General features: G+C 42.9%; 2 protein-coding genes across 10 annotated transcripts in view; one reads left to right on the top strand and one right to left on the bottom strand.

The window, feature by feature from the left end:
- CCDC113 (coiled-coil domain containing 113) overlaps window positions 1-24951 on the bottom strand; it is an 86073-nt gene that overhangs the window by 9001 nt on the left and 52121 nt on the right. For 2 of the 9 annotated variants that reach the window (XR_004301808.1, XR_004301807.1), the window contains exons 8-9: window positions 17116-17271; window positions 8995-9165 (exon numbers count right to left, since the gene is read on the bottom strand). Coding sequence is in view for 6 of the 9 variants with exons in the window: in XM_032424517.1 (XP_032280408.1) it covers window positions 16053-16139; window positions 17116-17271 (243 nt within the window). In the remaining 3 variants the exon portion in view is untranslated. Of the gene's footprint in view, window positions 1-7848; window positions 7873-8994; window positions 9166-12931; window positions 14077-15678; window positions 16140-17115; window positions 17272-24951 lie in introns of those variants that run through there. The other 7 variants (XM_032424519.1, XM_032424520.1, XM_032424516.1 and 4 more) reach the window with 5 other exon arrangements.
- Window positions 668-15635, top strand: PRSS54 (serine protease 54). Its single transcript, XM_032424528.1, is given in 6 exon segments — window positions 668-4136; window positions 4138-4186; window positions 7485-7656; window positions 10910-11168; window positions 11764-11895; window positions 15076-15635. Coding segments are annotated over 6 exon segments (1185 nt in total). The 5' UTR covers window positions 668-4100; the 3' UTR covers window positions 15613-15635.

The following is a 24951-nucleotide window of genomic DNA, read 5'->3' as shown; positions in this document are numbered from 1 at the left end:
ATTATCTTCTAGAGCGAGGCATATCCTAACACATTCTCTGACCTAGCAATCCTATTCCTAAGTATATACACCCTAGAGAACCTCTAGCAGATAGCTTAGGCATACATACCTATGGATAAACTTGTTAAAGAGCAAGAGAATGAGAGGGTGGAACATGTTTCAGCTCCAGGGCTGTAAGTTGGATGACATAAATAATCAAATTTCCTAAATGTTCCTTTCAAATTAAATAACTTAAAATGGAAATTTTTCAGTGGGGAAATTTATATTAATAGATTAGCTACATGTGGTAGAAATGTTGTCAGACAATCTCAAAGATTATTGATTGGGTAATTTGACTTGCAGGAGGCAGTGGTTAATGAAATGCATTTCATTTAGATAAAAATTGAAAAACTCTTGCACACAAGCTGTTTCTTTAGGGGTTAGGAATATGATAAACATGACATTCTGTTTTAAAAACTTTTAGGAAAATAGGGGCACCTGGGTGGCTCAGTTGTTAAGTGTCTGCTTTCGGCTCAGGTCATGATCCCAGGGTCCTGGGATCGAGCCCCACATCGGGCTCCCGGCTCCGTGGGAAGCCTGTTTTTCCCTCTCCCACTCCCCCTGCTTGTGTTCCCTTCTCGCTGTGTCTCTCTCTGTCAAATAAATACATAAAATCTTAAAAAAAAAATAAAAATAAAAACTTCTAGGAAAATAAAAACATTCTTTGGACGATCTATTTAACGAAAAACCTGCAAATCCAACACAGATATCTGAAAATAAAACTGCCAAATAATAGCATGAAACTATTAAAGCTTTTCTGTCATTTTTAATCGAGCACAGTGACCTCTTTGGTATATAAATTGTAGATACATTTTTTCCAGAATGAGGGCATTATAATGTTCTCCAAGAAATTCTTGAACTTTTTTTGCTCAGGGGAGAAGATATTTAAATGGCAAAAACCTAATTCAAACTTATATTCTTCAGCATAGACGTCATACCGCTGCTGGGAAGCTTTCAGTGAGCATCGATAGTAATGAAAAATAATTCAAAGAAAACGCAGCAGGAACTACTAACAAAATTCCTGTTCAAAAGACTTTGTAGGATGTTGCATCCATATCAAGTCGTACTATGCAGGGTGCAGAAACTATGACATATTTGCATTGGCAGACATCTTGCTTAACAGTTTAACAAGCCAGTGGTTTGTAGCAGGCCACACTTGGAAAATGGGTGATACATAAATGAAATAGTACTTGATTTTTTGTTGTTGTTGTTGTTCTGTTAATTTCACAAGAGAAGAGGTTTTGAAATGTAGTAAAGCATGTTTAAACATCCTTTTCCAAATCTGCAACAGAACATCAAGACATATTTCCCAGAGGGAAAAAGCAACCAAGTGATTTAGAAATCCAACCATCACTATCCCCTAGGATGAAACTTTCAAACTACTCAGAAGAAGTTTTCAACACCCCAGGTTTTGAGCTTGAGGGGCAGGCCCATGAATAATTAAGGGCAATCATCAGCAGAGTGAAAAAAATCTCTCCATGATTTTGGAGTCCTCAGTCAATCCGAATAACCAGAACTACCTGCCAGAGTTTCCCGAACTTGCTGCAACTTCAGATGTCCTTTAACTGAGAGTTAGGGTTTTCTAACTTCATAAAAATAAAGAGTAAAAATAGAAAGTGACATGTTGAGAAACTACATGTGTTTCATGTTGTCATAATCTTGGATATGCAGCCCATGGTGTAATATTGCAAATGAATTTCTCTCCAAGATACAAAACTATTATTATTATTAACATTATTATTATTATTTATCATTATTATTAACCTTAAAGAATTAAATAGTTATTTACAAAATGGTGATGGGTCCTTTAAAAGTTTACCTAAAGTTGATGGGTCTGCATTAAGTGACCCAGAGAGGCTGAAGAGTTGAGGCCCTCTGTTCACACAGTCTGCTGGGCCCCTGCAAGATTCTGAGCCTTTATCATTATCAAGTTATGCTAGATCGTGCCTGTTAAGAGTGAATGTTTCTGGTGGCCTCCACTTGGCTTCTTTTTAGGCAGGAATTAAAGAGGAATTGGGAGAGAGCTGGGGTCTTATACATTACCCTCAGCATCTCCACTCTCAAAGAGCAGCCCCTGGCTTTGCCCTAATCACCGCTTCTGCTTCAGTCCTCTATTAGGCAGCACAAGGTCCAGGCTGAGAAACGCAGACTTGGACACAGCTCACAATCCTGGAGTTGGAGGGATCTGGGTTGGAGTCCTGCCCCGGCCACTTTCCAGATGTGTGGCTGTAGGGAAGTGACTTTCCCACTCTGAGCCACCGTGTTCCCATGGGGAAAGCTCACATAATTCCTTCATCCTGGCGGGGTGATTGTGCATCGTGAACGAGAAAACACATGTGAGTGTTTTGACACCTGCGATGTGTACCAGACTGAAGGGTCAACTCCCGTATCTCCCACTGCCCCAAATCTTTCCCATTCTGTTCTCCAGCAGAAGCCAACCATTGCTCGGTGTTAAAGGTGACGGATTATTGTGAGGGCACGCAGGATGTCAGGGGAATCTCGAGGGGAAAGAGATGGTGACTCCTTCCTGAGTCAGGCTTCACTTCTAACCAGCCATCTTTCCTTCCATCAGCCATTCACCTACCCGTCCAATAAATATCTTTCACGCGACTGAGCCAGCAAGCAACCTGTGAGCCCTCTGATTCCATGGAGTTACCTCTCACCACGATGTTGCCAACACTTCTCTCGGGTCCTGGCATTTGTGCTGAAACCAAAGCTGCTAACGGTGGCCAGAGTGCACATCCCATCTGGCCCCATGGTTTGGTAGAGCCAGTCTGGTGGCTTCGCTTGGACCTGCAAGCTGAAAGGCTAAGGGAAACTGAGCCCCAGATAACCACACCAGGAGTGTCAGAATGTTCATGGGGATCAGAAAAACCAAACCAGCTTAGTCGTGGGCTTCCTCCATCCAGTCTGACAAAGTCGTGTAGACACAGGGCGGGTGCTGAAGAGGTAGACAGACCACGGCCACATGGACAGGGCTTTGTGATCTAGCAAAAGGGATGTCTTCTTGGCTAGGCCTGGGGAAAGCCAGGCTTCCAGAAGAGCCCTGCCAAGTTTAGGAAACAAGCAGGCTTTTCATCCTGGCTCCTCCTAGGTCTCCATGTCTAGACGTTTCCTTGGTGACACCATGGTAATGATGATGCCACAATGGAACATTCTTCCCAAGGTGGTAGAAGGAATCCCTCTGTTGAGCTCTGCTGTGTAAGGTCAGAGTGAGTTCATTTCTCCTTTGGCAGTAGCAGTTCACAGAAGACTCTGAGAGCCATCCAGACAAGAAACATCCAGTGTCATGAGTGGAACATGGTGACTGAGAACGGCTATTGTGCATTGTTTGAGGCAAGGGTGGGCCTGGTGGTATGGTGGATGATGAGACATGTGTGGGCTTTGAACTCAGACTCCCATTCAAATTCCAGCTCTACCACTTGGCAGTCACGTGACCTCGGGCAGGCTTCTCAGTGTCCGAATGTCAGTTTCTGGATCTGTAAAATGGGGAGAGTGATCTTGTCTACCTCACAGGGTTATTGTGCAAATTAACTGAGCTAAATGTTGGGCGGTTACTATGTAAAAGTACAAGCTCTCAGTAGTTAAAAGAAATCCCAGCATTATTTAAGCCCTTCCGAGGGTAGTAGGATGGGCAAAACTGGGGGTGAGCTTGCACTAAACCCTGCTTTTCCTTTCAGCAGCATTTTATGGCTACAGAGTTAAGAAAAGGGTCGAATTCCATGAGTTAAAAAACAACTCTTTTCTGAACCCCAAACTCTGGGGAGCCCGGGGACCTTGGCTGGATCCAGGAGAAAACTGACAAGCTCGGGCTACCTCCTCTCCGGGGGCCACCTTACCAATCCTAAGAATATCAGCGCTGGGCAGCTCATCCCGGAGCTCTTCACTGCACGGAACCAAGCAATTGGGACGTGACAGGTCTGTTTCCCACGTCTTGGAAGCTTCATCAGGGGAAAGGAAAGAGGCAGGGCATCCGATGCCGGGGGTGGAGTAGGGAATCACCACTTTGGGGAGGAGAGGAAAAGCCTGTGCCTTTGGATATTGTGTTTTCACAGCTGCCCATGGTGTCCGCTGCAGTTCGCTTTGGGGATGGCAGAGATGCAAGGGATGCTCTTAGTCCTGCTCTATGTCTCTCACTCTTCTGCCAGTGAGTGTGCTTCTTTCTTCCATAAGGACTTCAGCGGCTCATGTCACATGGCAGGGGGAATTGTCCAGGAAAAGGCCCTTGATGTCCAGAGAGGGACCCAGGGGGAAGATGACTCACAGTGCTCTACATGGGTGGTGGGATCAGGCCAAAGAAGGGGAACATGGGGCATGGATGTAGGCGACTGGCTTCAGCAGTCTGATGTCAGCTGATCCTCCAGTGAGAGTGTCTTTAGGAAGGTAAGCCTTAGGCTACTGAGAGTCCTCTTCAGAATGCCCCCCTGCTCTTCCTGGGGCTCGTCCCCCAGGCAGCATCAGGTGGCGGATGTCCCCCCCATGCCTGGAGGGGGCGGCCTGCGGTGAGTCTGGTACACTTGGGAACCACACCCTCCCTGTGTTTCTACTTCAGCATTGTTGTTCCAATGAAACCTTTTCTCTTTAAACCAAAAGACTGTATTGCTAAACTGACCCAGGGCTGGACCCAGGAGCAAGGAGGTACCTTGGAGCCTGCTGGGGCCTCAGTCCTTCCCTGACCTCCAGGTTGTCCAGGACTAAGATTCCAGCCTAGAAAGGGGCAGGTGGAGAGGGGGCACCTGACTCAAGCAAGCTCTGTCATATCTGGCTGCCACCCCAGCTGGCTCTGTCCTATCTTCCCAGAGTTAGATGGAAGACATGACAGAGCATCCAATTCCCTCCACCCCCCACCACACACACATCAAGGGGAGAACCCCCTACCTTCCTAGCCTACTCCATCTCCTTGCAGCCCCAGAGACCAAGGGATGCCCACAAAACACAAAGCACCTCTCCTCCCTCTTTAAAAGCCTCAGGCAAGTGACCCAGGGCAAACATTTCATCTCTGGGTCAGATTTCCTCATTATATCCAAGGGTTTTATAATGTCAAATAAACTAGCCAACTAGAGCTTTGAGAAAGCAAAAGTCACCACCCACCTGTAGGTTCTTGTTGGGTTGGTAAGATTCATACCTTGTTCACTAGAGATTGCAATGTCCCATGAATTGAATAAATGGCTGAAAATGTAGCCACCAATGATCTGACCCATAGTTGGCTAGTGGTGCCCACCATGTCACACCCATCATCCAGGGCCACCAATCTAGAAACAAGTACTGAGTACTTGTGGTTTGGGATTTATAAACAACAACCAGAGTAGTGGTTTACATTTAAAAAAAAAATCCTTTTTGGGTTTAGCATTATCAGTCATGAGGATACAATTTGCAAAGCACCTTCCCATAACCTCACCTCATGTGATCTTTACAACTCCAAGAGGTGTGTTACCACGCATTTCAGAAGAGGAAACTGAGGGGCGCCTGGGTGGCTCAGTCGTTAAGCGGCTGCCTTCGGCTCAGGTCATGATCCCAGGGTCCTGGGATCGAGCCCCGCATCAGGCTCTCTGCTCCGCGGGAAGCCTGCTTCTCCCTCTCCCTCTGCCTGCCTCTCTGCCTACTTGTACTCTCTCTCTATCCCTCTGTCAAATAAATAAATAAAATCTTAAAAAAAAAAAAAGAAAGAGGAAACTGAGGCCCAGATAAGTGAAGTGGCTTGTCCCAGGTCTCAGAGCATAGGGCCCACTGTATCTGGGACACTGCATCCAGGGCTCTCCCAAAACACTAGTGGCTCTCAACCCTGAATACACATTAGAAACTACCTGGGGAGGCTGTTTCAAATGCCAGTGCCCAGGCCCCATCCCCAGGGGCCTGGGAAGTGCTGGGCAGCACATGAATGAAATATGCAGGCAGGTTGAGAATCGCTGCACTCCACTCTACATACTGCGGACGAGACAGGCACCTCTAGGTCCAATAAGGAGGCTGGGCTCGGGGACTCTTGGGACAGGGCATATGGCATGGGAGGGAGGACACAGGGCGGGGAGGAAGTCAGCAGCCAAGGAGAGCAAAGCGTCCCATGTGTATGCCATTCCATAATGGTGCCTGGAAAGCAGGAGGCTTGGCTCACCCAGCCTGGGGCTTTGTGCTTCAAGGGTCCTGCCTGCTCTATCACAGTTACACTCTCCATGATTCTAGGAATATGGACCGCTTTTTTAAATACAGGGCAATACAGCATCTCGGGTGAAACCAGACCTGGCAGGGGGAGAATATTATTTAAAACTTTAGTCCACATTTAACTCTCATTTGAAACAAAGTCCAGACTCCCCAAGAGACTGCCCAGTTGGAGGCAACTCACTTGAGGGCTTGGGAAGTCAAAGGCCAAGCCGGCCTGAATGGGCCAGATACAGCCTCCATCTGGTGGGGCCTTTTAACCCCTTGATGACAAGACCTCAGGAAGTGCTGGATATGGCAAAACACTTTTGTTCATTCACCAGGTGATTTATTGAGCACTTACTGCGGGCCAGTACCTTAAGTGTACTAGCTTGCCAGTGTACCCCTAGGGGCCTGGCGAGCAAAACAGACATGGGGGAGCCACGCATGCCAACTGCTCAGGAAGGGAACAGCACAGGCAAATCTGAGGATGTGAAATGTGGCTAGAACGGAGACTGTGAGGGGTTGAAGGTGTATGGAGTTTGAATTCTGGCCCTGTATCCTACCAGCTGTGTAACCTGGACAGTGCTTACCAGCTCTAGAACTCGATTTTCTCATCCGCAAATGGAGAATGACAGTGTCCGCCTCCAGTTGTGTTGGAGGAATTATATGAAGTAGTATATATCAGCAGTGTTCAAACTTTTTGGTCTCGGGACTCCTTTATACTCTTAAAAATTATTGAGGACCCCCACAAAGAATTTTTGTTATGAGGCTGTATCTTCCCATCTTTACCATATTAGCAATTAAAAACTGGGACAATTGTAAAACACAAGAATACACAGGTTCACACGTGTTATTAGCCGTGAGAGTGATGACATCATGCAGCCTCTGGGAAAGCCCACTGCAAGCTAGTGAGAGAATGAGGGTGAGAAAAACAAATACCGTCTTAGTGTTCTTATGAGAACGGTTTACATCTTGCAGACCCTGCAAAGGGTCTTGACTCCCAGGGTGCCAGACCATGTCGAGGACCACTGATGTACGTAGAAGTTTTCAGATACTGCCGCAAGTGGGCTGCTAAGTGCCCCATAGAGGAGAGTGATTATCGATAGCCTAAGGTTATTTTTAGACTCAAAGATGTCATCAAGCATCTTATATGGAGAAGAAGACCCACTAGGAAGAGAAACGAGGGGGCGGTGTCAGAGTTAGTGGCGACCAAGATGGAGAGCCAGAAGGAGTGGGGAGCCAACAGGAGAGGGGGTCCTGAGGTCTGATCTTTGCCCCAATGGTGAGGCCCACACACACCTTCCCTGCAGGTTGTGGCATTCAGAAAACCAACGTTATAGAAATTTCCGAGGAAGGTTTGGTCAAGGACAAGGAATTCCCATGGGTGGTGTCGCTGCAGGATTCCCAGTACACCCACCTGGCTTTTGGCAGCATCCTTAGTGAGTTCTGGATCATCAGCATCGCATCCGTCTTGCAGAACAGGCCAGTACCCCTGCCTTTGGGACTTACCCAGCCCCCTGGGGGTGGGGGTGGAGGGACCTTTTCCTGCTCATCTTGGGGAGGCCTGGAAGGTGGATCCTGGTAACAGGGCAACAGGGCTTTTTACTGGCTCGGTGCTTGCTCTGCCAGGACTCTTGGGGGTCTTAAAATCACCTGTTGCCAAAGTCATGCTGTCCAATGTGTTCTCTGCAGTGGGGACTACAAGGTGAAATGATTGTTCCTCCATCTTCCGCAGGAAGGATATCCATTCCCATTTTACTGCAATCACAGGCACTGACTCCTGATACTAGAGGTCCTTACTCTAGTCTTGTTAAGTGAATTGATAGGAGCCTGTACCTTAAAATACTTAACCTCAAGCCATAACAACGTGTCTGCGACAAATATATGTACACAGAGAAAAGACTTGAAGGAAATACGCAAACACTTTAAGCGCACTTATCTCTGGATGCTCAGAATGCACATGACTTCTATTTTCATCTTTGAACTTCTCTATTCCTCAAATTCTATACAGTAAATATACATTCTTGTAAACCAGGGGAAAAAAACCCAAATATTATTAAAGGAATAATTTTTTTTTGTAAAACATCTTACTTTTTGACCCAATGATTTCACTTTTGAGAATCAACATTAAGGAAATAACTTCAACCACTGGAAAAGTTTTATGCACAAAGTTCATAGGATGGTTTGTTACACACAAAACACTGGAAATGTAATGTCCAATTATCATAAATAAATAAATTAGTTACTCTTTCACATGTATAGCATATAATACATAGTATATAATATGTATAATTACATATATATCTCTATATATACTGTTTACATGCCTTATATGTGTATAAATGTATATACACAAAGTATGGGGGGAGAGATTATAATTACTATACTTGGCTAAATAATAGTATAAACCCTTAATGGAATATTGTACAGCTGCTGAATTTTTCACACCTATGATTTATATTATTTGAAAATACATGCATTTATTTTTTTGAAAATACATGCATTTAAGTGAAAATACATATACATAGTATAATGTTCAGGAGGAACCAAAGGGTACACAAGGAAAAGCAACTCCTCCTTTCCCCTGGCCTTCAGAGACTAACTCCCTCCCTTAAGCCATAGTCACGTCATCAGTTTCTTGAATATTCTTCCTTAATTAATGCATTTATGGATATCTATATAACTATAGGTTTATCTATATTGATTCTTACATCTATCAACAGGGAAAGAATTTTCCTTCCCCTTGTATTAATCTGCTAGAACTGCCATAACAAAATGCCACAGACAGGGTGGCTTAGACAAGAGAAATTTATTTCTTACCATTTGGGAGGCCGGAAGTCCAAGATCGAGTCCAAGATCAGCAGGACTGGTTTCTCCTGAAGACTCTCTCTTTGGCTTGCAGACCACTGCCTTCTCGCTGTGTCTTCACATGGCCCTTCCTCGGTGCGTGTACTCCTGGTGTCTCTGCTTCCTCTTATAAGGACACCAGACCTATTGGATTAGAGCCCCACACTTAGGAGCCCATTTAAACTTAATTATCTCCTTAAAGGCTCTCTGTCCAAATACGGCCACATTTGGGGCTAGGACTTCACCTACAAATTTGGCAGGACACAGCTCAGTCTATAACAACCTCAATACAGCTGGTAGCACACCAACACAGTGTTACACTCGTAGCCTTTTTCACTCTATCAGGAATGTTGAGCCATCTTTTCTTACCGTTACATGGAGAGCTCCCACATTTATCAGCTGCGCAGTATCCCAAGATGGATCTACTATAATTGCAGAGTCCTCTATTAATGGAAATTTGGGTTGCTTCCGATCTTTTATTAGTACCAAAAAAATGCTGCAGTAGATATGCTTGTACATATGTTATTTCACACGCATGCAATATACTGTAGCATGAATAACACAGGAGTGGAAAGACTGGGCCAAATATTGGTAGCTGTTGCCAACTAGCCTTCCAGAAAGGTTCTGCTTTCCATGGAGTGTTTTCATTATTGCTATTTTCTACCTGGTCTGTTTTGGTTTTGATTTTCCCTTTGCCTCAGGGTTTTATTAAAGACAGTTTTTAAATACCCAGGTAGAGGGGTGTTTTGTCTGTTTTGTTTTCTGGCATTATTGAATTTTGAGTTATACTGCATGGTGATCTGATCTATTTAGGAATTTGTTGGGGTTGTCCTTGTGGTCTACTATATGTGATCCATGTGAATATTTTCCGCAGTTAAAATTCAAATTTCATTCTCTGTCTTTGGGTACAATTTAATATATAAAATTGGGGGAGGTAATCTCCTTGATCTGTCCTAGGCTGCTAAAGGTAAGTGAAAATCTATCATGAACAAGCGTCTGGCTTTTTCTATTTCCTGGAGTGTTCCCTTTGTGAACATTATGTCATGTGTTACAGATGTTTATGACTATGATGTTTTCACCGTTGACTGAATTCTTTCTCATCAGTAAGAGCCTCTCTGTCTTACTTTGTGCTCTTCTCTTCTGAACTGATGGTCAGAATGAAACTCCTGCTTCTCATTTTTATTTTAGGTTATGTTTTCTGCTTTTGTTGTTTCTGGTTTTTCTGTGCACTCTATCACCTTTGTTTTGTTTTGTATGTCTCTTCTGACAAATTTGGGAAGTTTCAGTTTTTGTTTTGGCGTTCATCTTAAGAGTTATAATTTCATGGAAGACGACTACATCCTCAGTTTCTTTCTGGACTGTCCTCTTAGACTCTGCTGTAGTTCTTTGGGTGATTCCCAAGACGAGAAAGGGAAAACACCCAAAAGGAACTCCATCATTATTAAAATCAGAATTTCTCTGAAGAGTATTTACAGAGTAGGTAATATGAAAAGATGTTTATGTTAAAATGTTAAGTGCTAAAATCAAGAGTCAAGATTACATCTTGGGGGTAACAATGACTATGTAAAAAAAAAAAAAAAACATGGAAAAAGCATGAAAAAAAGATAATCAGCCATAACTTAACAGATTATCTTTGGGTGGTGGGACAAATGATGTTCAGATAGAGGATTCCCAAGATGCTGTGGGCTCACAAAGGAGGACACAAGCCTAGGGGTTCAGAAAAGATTTCCTAGGCACTGGGTCCAAAGGGGTCAGTAAAAATTAGCCCAGGAAAAATGAGTTGGATGAGTATTCCAAGCAAAAAAAAGTAAATACGGAAACAGGGAAGGGTGACTCTTCCATCGTGCCTTGGCTTCTCAAGATTCCCTTACTCGCTCTCTCTCTCTAGGAAGGACGTCACCGTTATAGTTGGTATAGCTAAGATGGATGCCAAAGTGATTGCTCATGAAGAGTATCCAGTCAATACCATCATCATCCATGAGGATTTTGATAATAAAACCATGGCAAATAACATAGCCCTCCTGAAGACAGACACGCCGATAGGGTTCAACAACCTGATCCAGCCCATCTGCTTCCTCGACAGAAACCTGAATATGCCCCCAGCCTTGCGGAACTGCTGGGTGGCAGGATGGAATCCCACATCTGCAGTTAATGCCTGCTTTCTCCTAGAGGAGGCTGTGTTTGTGCTAGCGGAGGGGGTGACTTGGATGAACCATTCTAGGGCTTATCTTAGTAATTCAGGTTGCTCAGGATTCTGGAGTTGGGCTGGAAACTTCATGTAATCAGTCAAGATTTGTAATGCTTGCCTTTTCTGTAGCCATTCTTACATTTGGTCCTTTTTCTTCTAGTCCTACACCAAAATTAGAAGTACGTAGGCAGCAAACAGCCTGAAATGAGTGCAAAGTTTTGGGGGGGCCAGGGGAGATTATTCCCTGAACTGGAGCTGATTATCCTGTTGGCTAAGCCATCCTTGTTTTCTTTTATTCTTGGGAAATGAACAAGGAAATGTATTCTCCGTAGATGTGGAAGAAGGGTGGAATATGTTCTTGATTTTCACATTCAAGTTCAAAGCAAAGGTAGTTTTCAGAAAAACTCAGACACAGATTCTAATTTCTATAAGGAAAAGGGGTTTATCAGAGCACTTTCTACTCGTTCCCATCTGGATATGTGAGCTGTAGTTGAGTTGACATACAGGCAATGTATTCTTATTAATAATTCTTGGCTCTCTGTTGCATGGTCCAGACAGGAAATCACATGACGATGAGTATCCTGAGGAAAATCTCCGTGAAAGACATCGACCTGTGTCCCTTACACAAAATCAAGAAAACAGGATGTGGCAATCACATACAGCAGGAAACCGATGCTGTCTGCTTGGTAAGAACATGATGGAATAAAAGCTAAAGGCTGAGAGTAAGCAGTGGTCACTTCAAGGGAGGTGGGAGAAGGGAGACTCTCCCTCATTGCATGGTGAACTCCATGAGGGACTGGCAGGGACTGGCACTTGAGATTCATGGCTGTCTCCAGCACTTGGCAGACAGTAGATGCTCAATAAAAATCTACTGAATGGACTAAACAGTCACCATTTTCAATGTGACATGATTAAGCATGTCTAAGTCATAGATGTTTCTCACTGGCTAAAAGTTTGAAAGTGTGTGTCCAAACCATGCATGCAGATATACTTCGGGTATGTCCACAGGGTGGGGTCATTGTATTCAGCTTCTATGGAACCTCGACTCTGATGCTATTGCTCATCAGTTATTGAAGTTTTTTTCTGTAAGAAGCCCTGCCCTTCATCCAGATGACGGCTGTATAGATGTGGTTGTTCTACTGCCTCAGCAAAATGGATGGAATTCACAAACCATTGGCCCAGGCTCCCTCATGTCCATACCCAGAGGAGGTGTGGTTTACAGAGGTCACACAGTTAATGTTACAGTAAGGATGAGAACATAGGTCCACCAGATTTCCAAGCAGTTTCTCTCTTCTACACCAAAATTTCTAAGGTGCTGATCATCTATTCTCCTTCAAGTAACTTTCAGGATTCCCTGGTGGGGAAATTTTTTTTCCAGATGATCTAAGGAAAGCATTTTAGAGAAAGGGGACCATTCTTTCTAAAAGTAATTTTATTGCAAATGCATGAAGGACTGCCTTTCATTAGGCAGTAAGTTTGCCTTTCCAAAGTTGGTTCAACATTTATTGAGTGCCTACTTTGCTGTTGTTGTTTTTTAAGATTTTATTTATTTACTTATTTGAGAGAGAGAGAGTGAGCAAAAGAGAAAGAGCAAGCATAAGTGGGGGCGGGGGAAGGGGGAGAGGCAGAGGGAGCAGCAGACTCCCCGCTGAGCAAGGAGCCTGACTCTGGGCTAGATCCCAAGACCCTGGGATCTTAACACTTAACTGACTGAGCCACCCATGCGCCCCTGAGTGCCTACTTTGTACTGGACTCTCTACCAGGTGGAAGACTAACAACTTTTTAAAGTAGATAATGTGTTAAAATACAGTAGAAAACATAGCTATTTATCAAAATCCTGCTATCAGCCATTCCATCGATCCAGCACCTTATTTCATCAAACCTAAGATGCTGTCAGTTGTAGAATGCACCATTATTTAATGGAATATCAAGAGAGAGAAAATGCTGCCAGTTGAACTCTGACATCAACCAATTAAAAGACACATCTCATTCCAAAGATGTTCATTTTTCAAGAGCATCTTAGATTCAAAGGAATATGGTAAGCTGCTCATACTCTAAATGATTACCTCTTTAAATCTAACTGCAAAGTTCAGATTGGTTTTTATCTATTGGTTTTTACCTGGAGCACCCCCGCAGTCAGTCCTTTGTTTTTGAACTGTGCTTGCAAACTGGCTCAGACAGACAAACAGCGACTTGTCTACCTAGGATCCTTTTCTCTCAGAAAAGCGTTCTAGTGTCCAGAGATCCTCAAAGTCATTCAAATACGTAGATGGTGGTAGAATAAACCACCCAAGTCCAGTATCTGTCTAATGGGTCCCCAGAAACCCAACCCAAAGCAGAATCACTCTGAATTCACCTCTTCCCTTTTCCCCACAACTGTTAGGGCTTTCGTTCAATGTCAAGGTTGAGGATCACACAATGAAAGAGCCCCTCTAAGCTGGGGGCTGCTCCCCTGGGAGATGAGGGGGGGCTGCTCTGGAGGAGCCCCTGTACTGCTTCTCTCAGCTGCTTGGGCTTCAGAAGTCCTGTCCCACAGGTTATGAGGAAGAGAAAAGCAGTGCATTCTACCCCCGGGGTGGAACGGCAACATGCAAAACCATGCCACGGCCGGGCAGGTCTGCTACACAGTCATTCATCAAACCATCTGTCCTAAATTGCATCGTTTTTCTTCTTCAAGCTATGAAACCACAGTTAAAGTAAACTGGAGGCGGGACTGGTGACAGGAGGGGCGACCAGGCCATGCTTGGCCCGAGAGCCTCTCTGCCCCAGGCAGACATGATCGGGTGCAGACGGGAGCCGGTTCAACAGTCCTTCTCACTGCCAGCCAGAACTTGGGATGAAATCTCTTCCCTCTGCTCCATGGCACCCTGCGATAGCAAGAGCAATGTGGGCTTGCCCCGTCCTTCTACAGAGGCAGACCACGCAAATCAAAGGGGCTGTCTAGCCTTTGAATGACAACCCCTCTTGGGGCAAAATGGACCACGGGGCTGGAGTGGGGGGTCAGGTATTCCCTTAAGGGGAGGCTTGCGGTGGGGCAGGTAAGGTAAATTATACCTGGCAGTTGTCTTGTTACTATTCCCGTATTTCTCAGCTTTCCACCTAAAAATGATGGCCTTTTCTAGACACGAGGATAATGGTAACTAATTCTATATTGAATGCAGACTGTATGCCAGGCACTGTGTTAGGAGCTCTGCATGAGGTACAGGCACTTTAACTCGGAGACCAGTAGGTGACTCACCAGGGTCACGTATGTGGGGAAGGGTGCCAAGCTTCCAGGCACTCCCTTGAAGGGAGATAAGATCTGTGTGGCAGAATCGCCGAGTGGCAGAGGACTTCCTGTGGGAGCATGGGCAGGGCTGATGAGCAGGGGACCCAGACAGGCAGTCGTCAGGGTGGCCAGGTTGTGAAGCTGCCCGGCCAGTGCTCCCAGGGAAGTGTGACTCTGACCTCCGCAGGAGTGTGCGGAGGAGGGAGCAGATTAAATGAAGGACGGAAACAAAGCAGAGAGGAGAAGGAAAAATGGGAGCATTCCAGGCCAGAAAGTGGGGGGGGGGAGTCAACATTTGAGGAAAGAGAAACCAAAAGAGAGTGAGGATTTAGTCAAAGAGGCATGAAAATGAAATGGCAACGAGGAAGCTAGAGCCAAACTGCAGAAGCCTACAACTAATTTGCATAATAAAAGAAAAAGCCATCTTTTTGGAATTTGTGGTAGTGGCCGCCTAGTTTGGAATTGGTATCCTATAATTTACCCCATCTCCAGTGAGAACTAGTGTAAAACATTTCTAGAACAAATAGTAAATTGCACAAGGATATATTTTAAAAAACAAGTTTTTCTAAGACCTGAAGCCTTCTGTCTTTTGTCACAGGGGGACCCAGGAAACCCGATGATGTGCCAGCTACAGCAACTGAATATGTGGGTGCTGAGAGGAATCTTGTCCCACGGTGGTGAGAATTGCCCTGGCCTATTTCTGTACATCAAGGTGGAAGACTATAGCGACTGGATTATGTCCAAGACTAAGAAAACCAGCCGTCCTCTGTCTTCCTTCCACCACTGGGAGGAACCATTTCCTTTCTCCAGCTACTCATCACATATCATCGTGACATCGAAAAAACATTCTGGGCTGGGCCAGGGTGAACAGTCCCAAGCAGACGTGCAAGAACAAAATAAGGTCACCTTATATACATTCCCAACAAACAGCTCTACAGAGTCTCCAGACCTTGAGGAGAAAGGGTTAGGGGAATTAGGCAAGTCTTCTGTTGTGTCCGGAGATCCCATTTACTCTGACTATTATGGGGAGGCTGGGGAGGGTAGTGGGCCTATTTCAGGTCAGAACAGGTTACATCAGCCCCAAGAAATTATCTTGTTTTTCTTTGTGCTTGTTTTCTTTTGCAATGATATCTAGTCTAGGAGCTAACCCTCCCAACTGAAGAGTGAGCTCAGAATGCTGAGTGCCAGGCAGCCACCATGCTGTTTTGGTGTCTGTTTTTTTTATAGTTGGCACACCTGGGCTGCCACGGATAGGCCCACAGTGCATACTGGGCTGGCTCTCTCTTCTCTGTCCCACTCCCACATGCGGGAAGGTCACTTTCTTTTGTGCTTGTGAACTAAATGTGGGCTAACAAGTGTCAAACCATTAGAGTGCCCTGTGGTTCTTTCAGTGTTAACGGTTCCAGGGGCCAGGCTGTGCAAACACTCCCCACGGGCAAATGTGGCCAGGGAAGTGCCCGGCCGGGGAGTCGGGGACACCAAGCAGCACAGGAAACAGTGAGAGGACCCCTTGACTGGAAAGGAGCTGATTACTTTAATGGATCACTCTGGTCTGCAGCCGTGGCCTCCCTCTGGCTATTTCTCAGGGGGGCAAATTGCCTGCAACTGCTCATTGGTGGTTTTCATTTTATTCCACGCCTTGCGGTAGCCTTTTAAGGACATCTGCAAAAAGGAAAAAGGGGGTGGGGGGTGGGGAGAAGGTTATTTGGGAAAAAGCAATTGTGATTTTTCAGAATGCAACCCACATCTAGCCCTGCGAGGATGCAGAGGAATCTGTGTGGGGCAGTGCCAGGCTGCAAGACTCTTCCAAAGAGCTTGTTTCTGTTCAGTGAAGTGAGAAGTTGCAGGTTCCTATGGTGCTACTTCTCAGCTCCAAATCTGACGGGCCTAAGTTTGGATCCTAATTCACTCCCTGCCACCAAGTGGCCACCGGAAGGGCAGGAGAAAGTACTGTGGGAAAAGGAGCCTGGGTCTAGATGTGAAAACGCCAGGCTTCCAAAGTGACCTGCCTGGGTTTCTGAGCTACTCTGCTGATGTCTCCAGTGTCCTCAGTATGCAACCCGGCCTGTGGCAGACCTGGTGCTTTCCTTTCCTTTTTTCTGACCCTTTGCATGTTTCCCGTTTCTCTTTGGCACTCACAAGGGGCTAGGGTGCTCTGAGCACACTGTATCACACGGAAAGGCTGCAGGGTTATCAAAAATGAAAGACCCATGGCAACTATGTAAATGCATGGAATCGGGTTCTGAGTGATATTAAAAATCCATTATTACCTCATTTTTTTTAAAAAACTGGCTTCTCCATGTATAAAGTAGCAATCCCTAAATCACCAAATGGTGGGGGAAGGGATTCAGAAACTTCCAGAATTCATTAAGAAAACAAGCAACTAGAAACACACAATTACTACCGAGTCTCTTCCTGATCACCTGAAAAGACCCTGTCCCCAACACTGAAAAGGGAACTTAAAAAAAAAAAAAAAAAGGGTATCCTTCATTTTCCTACAAGACTTGAAGGGACTGCTGCAATTTCGCACAGACATCACATGTCCGAACTTTGGTATTCTTAGCTTGAAAAGCAAAACCCTAGACAAGAATGTGAAGGACATAAAAGACTGCCTGTCCTGGGGTTCTCTGAGACTTACCTCTGCAATCTCCACTTTCCTTTCCCACATCTTGACGGTCTTCTCCAGGTCCCCATTTAAGACCTTCTCCCGCACGTATAGCATCACCTGCGGCGCGCGGAACTCGGCCAGCTGTTTGCGGAGCTTCTGGTTCACAGCCTCGGCCTTGGCCCGGTCCTGGGTTGGGAAGGACCTATTAAACCAAGGATCCTGGCAGTTCTGGCTTATGGGACTTACTGGCCCTGACATCTCTCCCCGGTTTCAATGTAGTTCTCAAAATAATGTTGAAATTTTCAACATGATTTTTTTTTTTTTTTTACAAATGGTGATGTTCTCATCCAGCTCAGAAACACTGAAGTGAGGTCTAAAACAGACTTTTTTCTCTTCTGTCCTTCCTTTATTAAGGAATTTGTTTTTCCTTATTGTGATTTCTTAGGTTTGGTGGGTTTTCTGGGGGAAAACTGTGTACTTAAGTACACTTTGACCAGTCTCAACTCACTTTCCTGTCTTTTTGTAAAATATATGTAACATAAAATTTCCCATTTTGACCACTTTTAATTGCGCAGTTCTGTGGCATTCAGTAGACTCACAGTGCTGTACGAGCTTCACCACCATCCACCTCCACAACTTTCTTCATCTTGCAAAACTAAACCCCTGTACCCACGAAACACTGACTCCCCAGAACCCCTTCCCCTAAGTCCTGGCAACCACCCATCTACTTCCCGTCTCTATCAATTTCACTCAAGTACCTCGTGTAAGTGGAATCGTATAATACTTGTCCTTTTGTGACTGGCTTCTTTCACCCAGTATAATGTCTTTAGTGTTTATCCGTGTTGTAGCGTATGTAGAATTTCCTTCCTATTTAAGGTTGAGCTATATCCCATTGTATGTATATACTACATTTTGCTTCTCCATCTGCCAATGGACACTTGGGTTGCTTCTACCCCTTGGCTATCATGAATAGTGCTGCTATGAACATGGGTGTACAACCATCTCTTCAAATTCATGCTTTCAGTGTGATATTGGGTATGTACCTAGAAGTAGAATTGCTGGATCAATAGTTATTGTTTGAGGAATCTCTGTCTTTTTAAGTTTTATTTTTAAAATGATCATTCAGTGAAATTAACTAGTCTTTTCTTTTGAGTGGATTTTTTGAATTAGCAATGTCCTTCTGTTTTTTATTTTATTTTAAAGATTTATTTATTTATTTTAGAGAGAGAGAGAGAGTACATGAGCAGGAGGGGCAGAGGGAGAGAGATAGAATCTCAAGCAGATCCCCCACTGAGCATAGAGCCTGTCACTGGGCACTATCTCAAGGCGAGTGGGACACTTTACTAACTGAGCCACCCAGGCGCCCCATTTTTCATTTAAACAATTATTTTGAATAGGCAATACATGCAATTTAAACGGTATAAAAGTATACAGTGACAATCTCCCATCCTACCCTGTCCCCAGCCACACAGTTCTTCCCAGAAGCATACACTATTTTTAGGTTTTGCATATTCTTCTAGAGATCTACACTCATATAAACATATAAATTTACCTTTTTTGTCCAAAGAGTAGCCAATGCTATTCACTTTTACTCCGCCAACTTTTTTCCCTCAATAAATATCAGCCCAGCTGTATCAGCACATAAGAAAACCCCCTTTTTAACAGCTGCATCATTTTCCATTGTGTAGATGTACCCTAATTTTAACAAGTCCTCACAGTCAACTCAGCTCCTCAATCTCCTGCTAGTACGATAAACAATGCTGTGATTACTAATCTTCTGGGTGGAGTCATACTGTAAATGTGCAAGTACATCAGTAGGATGAACTAGTGAAAGTGAAATTGCCTGTTCTAAGACAGTGGTTCTCAACTGGGGGGGCAGGGGAGACAATTTTGCTCCCAGGAGACATGGCAATGTCTGGAGACATTCTTGGTTGTCACAACTATGGGAGGGCCACTGACACCTAGTAGGTAGAGGCCAGGGATGCCACGAAACACCCTACTGGGCACAGGACAGTCCCCCACAAGAAGGAATTAGCTGACCCAAAATGTCAGTGGTGTCTAGGTTGAGAAGCCCTGCCATGAGCATATATGTATGTTTGGTACAGAATGCTAAATTGCCTTCTCTAACGATTAAGCCTCTGCACCAATGTCTGAGGCTGCCTGTGTTTTTGACCATTCTCTCAACAGTCTTACCAAATTTTTTATCATTGCTAATCTAGGAGAGGGGGAAGTAGTCTCTCATTACAGTTTTATTCTGCATTCCTTATGAGTGAGGTAGAATATTTTTCATAAGTTTGAGACTTTCTGGCTTTTCTGTAAACTGTATAAATCTTTTGCCCATTTTGTCTATTTTTTTGTTAGATTTTTCCACTAATTTATAAAAGATATTTGTGTTTTAAGAAAATTTACTCCCTGTGATATTAGCCAACACATTTTTCCAGTTATTTATTTTTTGGCTTTGCATATGATGGTTTTGCTATGCAGAAAAACTTACTTTTATATAACTGACTTTATACATTGATTTCATGGTTTCTGGGTTTTATACTTCAAAAGTCCTCCCCGATCCAAGATTATAATAAAAATGTTCCCACTATTAAGTTTAGGACTTTAATGGTTTTATCATTTATATTTAAATCTGTGATACATCTGGATTAATTTCCCCATAACATATATAGCTCCAACTTTGTTTTTTCCTAAATGACTACCTAGTCATCCCAAATCACTTATTGAATAATCTGGTTGTGCCCCACTGCAATACCTTTACCATAAACTAAATGCATCAATATCAAAACTTTATCAGCTACTTGATCATACACATGACATCTCTGTGATCTGTACTGGGGCTTATCATAGGACTTCTCTTTTTTCTTTGATCTGCCAGTCTATTCATGAGCTTGTTTTAAATACCGTAACTTCTTATCATGTTTCAGTATCTAGTAGGGCTAGTCCATTCATCTACTTAAGAATTTGGGGGATATTCTTATTTATTTTTCCAAAAGAATTTTTGAGCCAATTTAAGTCCTTAAAAAAAAAAATCTCCTTGTTATTTTAATTGGAATACCATGATTTCGCACCTCAACTTAAACAGAGCTAACATTTTTATGCTGTTGAATCTTCCTAGCTTAGCACCGTCTTTTCGTTCCTTGCTTCACAAAGTACAGTCTAGGACACTGGCATCACTTGGGAACTGGTAAAAATGAAGACTCTTGTGCCTGTCCAATCAGAATCTGCATATTAACAAAATCCCCAGATGTTTGGTTTGTACCTTCTAGTCTGAGAAGCACTGCTTTAATTCACTTTGGAGCAAATCAATCAAATTATTTTTAATTAACTTATCAGAATGCAATAAAAATTTGTCAAGAAGTGTTCAGCGAGTATCTGCTGTGTCTAGCATAGACACATTCCTGTAGGGAGATCTAAACATGGACCTGGAACCATCAGTGGACACTCTTGTGAGGAAAATGATTAAAGAATACTTAAGATAAAATATAATGAAGGAGCAAGAACCAAGGCATTAAAAAAAAGTTCTACAGGGACACCTGGGTGGCTCAGTCAGCTAAGCGTCTGCCTTCAGCTCAGGTAATGATCCCAGGGTCCCGGGACTGAGCCCCGCATAGGGCTCCCTGCTCAGTGGAGAGTCTGCTTCTCCCTCTCTCTCACCCCTCCCTTGCTCATGCTCTCTCTCTCTCTCTCAAATAAATAAATAAAATCTTTTAAGAAAATAAGTTCTATAGCTACGAGGGATGTGCTGAGAAGCCCAGGAACTGCGGTCCCTACCCAGCATCCCACTGTAGAACAGGGCTGTTACCACAAGACAGGTGGGCCACTGTTCCCATCCCCAGATCCAGCGCAGCAGTACAGAAGTTTTGCTCAAGGGGAGAGGCTATAAAATAGAGAGCTCTAGAATGCTGCCTGGAAGGACTGACTTTCTTTGGAACAAAGTGTGGGGAGTTTATGCCTAAGTACTTTGTGGAAAACAATGGAGATCTTTGGGGTGAGCAATTAAGAGGCAGCTGGAAGTTCCATGATATTAGTAGCAACAAGCAAAACAGTAGACCAGCTAGATGTTTAAAAGAACCAGAAAAAGAGACCATTAAGAGACCAAAACAGCAGACAAGCTAGACATTTAACAGAACCAGAGAAAGAACCATTAAGAGACCATAATTCCACAATATTAGTAGCAACAAGCAAAACAGAGGACCAGCTAGATGTATAACAGAACCAGAGAAAGAGACCATTGGGGTTGAAGCAAACCTCAAAGACTGCCAAAAATGTCCCTGAAAAGGGGTCTGACTTTGATTAGATCAGAATATGCAGCAGTTAATGTCCCAGGGTGTTGTTGAAAGCAACAGAGCAATAAGCTAGTAATTAATGAAGGCTAACAGCTGGGTATGATACCAATAGAACCAGACCAGCCAGAAGCTTGGTGGGAAGATGAAGGAAAGAGTCAAAGAGAACTCAGCAGAAACACCAATCATTCCTGGTTGTCAGGGATACTGTATCCATGATCAAGGCTGCCCCCTCTAAGGGGCAACACCAGAGGCTACCAACAGCAGGAGAAATAGACTTTACTAAATCAATCCAGCCAAATTACTTAATAAGCAAGCAGTGGGTGGAATTAGTATCCAACATTGCTATAATATTATTTAAAATGTCCAGTCTTCAACAAAAACTACAAGATAGGCTAAGCAAAAGGAAAGTGTGACCTACACAGGAAAAAAAGGAGGCAACATAAACTACCTCTGAGGGAGTCCAGATGGTGGACTTAGCAAAGTCTTCAAAGCAGTTATTATAAATATGTTCAAAGAACCAAGGTGACCATTTTTAAAGAATTAAAGGAACATATGATGATAATGTTTCATCAAATAGAGAATATCTATAAAGAGAAATTATTTTTAAAAAAACAAATGGAAAATTTGGAGTATTTTCAATACAATACCTGAAATGAAAAATTCGTAAGAGGAGATCAGAGGTTTAAGTCAGCAGAACAATCAGTCAACTTGAAGGTAGACTGATAGAGATCATGCAATATGGAAAACACAGAGAAAAAAGAAGAAAAATTCCGTCCCAGAGAAATATGTGGAACACTACAAAGTGTACCAACATTCACGTAATGGAAGTAACAGAAGGAGAGAAGAAAGAGAAAGGAAAATATATTCAAGGAAATAATGGTCGAAAACTTCCAAAATCTGATGAAAAATATTATTTTGATGAAAAATAATAAGCCACACATCCAAGCTCAACAAACTCTGAATAAGAAACTGGAAAGAAATCCACACCCAGACACATCATACCCAAAATGTTGAATGACAGCCAAAGAGAAAATATCAAAAGCAGTGAGAAAACAATTTATTACATTCAAGGGAAACCAAATAAGAGCAATAGCTGACTTCTCATCAGAAACAGTGGAGGCCAGAAGGCAGTGGGATGACATATTCTAAGGGTTCAATGAAAAGAAAAAAAAACCTGTCAAACAAGAATCTTCTAAAAAAACAAACAAGAATCTTTTATCCAGCAAAACTATCTTTCGCAAATGAAAGCAAACAATGAGCACACTCAAATTTTGGTTTCTAATTCTATTCTCAAATAAAAGGAACCAGGACTCCTTGGAGAAATGGCTAATTCTAGGGCTGGAGCAGGAAATATAGGAGATGAGTCTCAAGCATTTTCTAGTGCCAGAAAAGAAAAAGTGTTCACACACATGCGCACACACACAAATGGGGTATGTCGAAGGGACGCAGAAGCCAACTGAAAGAGCTCCCAATGCCCAAGATGAAACAATGTGAGTAATAAAACAAATAGTATTAGATTACAACCCAACATATAAAATTAATATCCATGCTCACTTCAACAACACATATACTAAAATTAATATCCATGAATTGATACTGATATAAATAAATGATTAAAAAATAAATGGAGAATAGACAAATGTCCCAGACAGAAGAATTCCAAATAGTTTATAACTCCCCACTTCTTAAAGTGCGAGCTGCACATGATAACATCCTTCCAAAGAGTTGAGTCTGAAAATTGGAGGAAAGAGTAACTGTACAGCAGAGAAACCCTTATAATATTACATCAGGCAGGTGATCAAGGTTAACATCAGCAGTGGTAAGTCATGTTGACAGTATGCTCCCTTGATATAATGTGATGAAAATGGCACTTCACCTCTGCGATCTTCCTCCCGAAAACCATTTAACCTCAGTCTAATCACAGAAAAGACAGCAGACAAATCCTAATAGAGGAACATTCTACAAAATACTTGACCACTTCACAAAACTGTCAAGATCATCAACAACAAGTCAAGCCTGAGACACTGTCACAGCCAAGAGAAACCTCAGGAGATGTGACACTGAATGTAATGTGTTATCCTGGATGGATCCTAGTACAGAAAAGGACATCAGGTAAAAATCAAGGCTATATGAATAATATTAATTATAAATGTTAATTATAAGGCATCAATATTGGTTTGTCAATTTTAATAAATATTCCACTGTAAGATGTTAACAATGGGGGAAAATGGGTGTGAGATTTTTGGGAACACTACACTCTCCACAATTTTCTAAAACAATTATAAAATAAACTTTATTTTTTTTAATGAAGAATAAAGACATTCCCAGATAAACACACACTGAGAGAATTCGTTGCAAGCAGACCTGCCTTACAAGATATACTAAAGGAAGTTCTTCAGGCTGAAAACTAGTGAAAGTAGTTTAACTAGTGAAAGTAGCTTAAGTTAAAGTAACTTAAAACCATGTGAAGAAAACAAATAACACGTAAAGGTAATTAGGTACATAATTATAAAGAACAGTAAAATTGCATATTCTCCTTCTCTTAGCTGATTTAAAAAGCAATTCATAGTAGGAGGGAAAAATGAAGGGGGGGCATTGGAGGGGGAGATGAACCATGAGAGACTATGGACTCTAAGAAACAAACTGAGGGTTCTAGAGGGGAGGGGGTGGGGGGATGGGTCAGCCTGGTGATGGGTATTAAAGAGGGTACGTATTGAATGGAGCACTGGGTGTTATATGCAAACAATGAATCATGGAACACTACATCAAAAACTAATGATGTAATGTATGGTGATTAACATAAAATTTAAAAAATATGAATCATTAAAAAAAGCAATTCATAAAAGCAATATGTATATAATTCTACTGTGGACCTGTGACATATAAAAATATAATATATTTGACAATAACAGCAAAAAGAAGGCAGGGTGAAACAAAGCTATATTTGAGTAAGGAAATAACATCAGATGGTAACTCAAATCCAGAGAGAGAAATGGAGAGAACCACACAATGGTAAAGAGGAAGACTAATACAACAAACACTATGAACATACTTCATCTCTGAGGCACCTGGGAGGCTCAGGCAGTTGAGCGTCCAACTCTTGATCTCTTGATCTCAGCTCAGGTCTTGATCTCAGGGTCATGAGTTCAAGCCCTGCATTGGGCTCCACACTAAGCATGGAGCCCCTATACTTCATCTCCTTTCTTCTCTCAGCTTTTGGACCCCTTCCTCACATTCACAAGATTAACTCAAAATGCATCATAAACCTAAATGTAAGATCTATAAAACTTGTAACATAAGACATAGGACTGAATCTTCATGATATTAAGTAATGGTTTCTTAGATACAGTACTGAAAGTTCCAGTACAAAAGAAAAAATAGATAAACTGGAGCTCACCAAAATTAAAAACTATAAATAGCATCTTCAAGAAAGTGAGAAGGAAACACACAGAATGGGAGAAAATATTTGCAAATCATATATCCAACAAGGTATCTGAATCCAGAATACATAAAGAATTCTTACAACTCAATTATAAAAAGACAACTCAATTAAAAACTTACTCAGGGGTTAAGG

The sequence above is a fragment of the Phoca vitulina genome, unplaced genomic scaffold (assembly GCF_004348235.1).
Source record: "Phoca vitulina isolate PV1807 unplaced genomic scaffold, GSC_HSeal_1.0 scaffold30, whole genome shotgun sequence".
Lineage (NCBI taxonomy): Eukaryota > Metazoa > Chordata > Mammalia > Carnivora > Phocidae > Phoca > Phoca vitulina.
The sequence above is the reverse complement of the archived record's forward strand: the minus strand, read 5'-3'. Positions and strand labels throughout refer to the sequence as shown.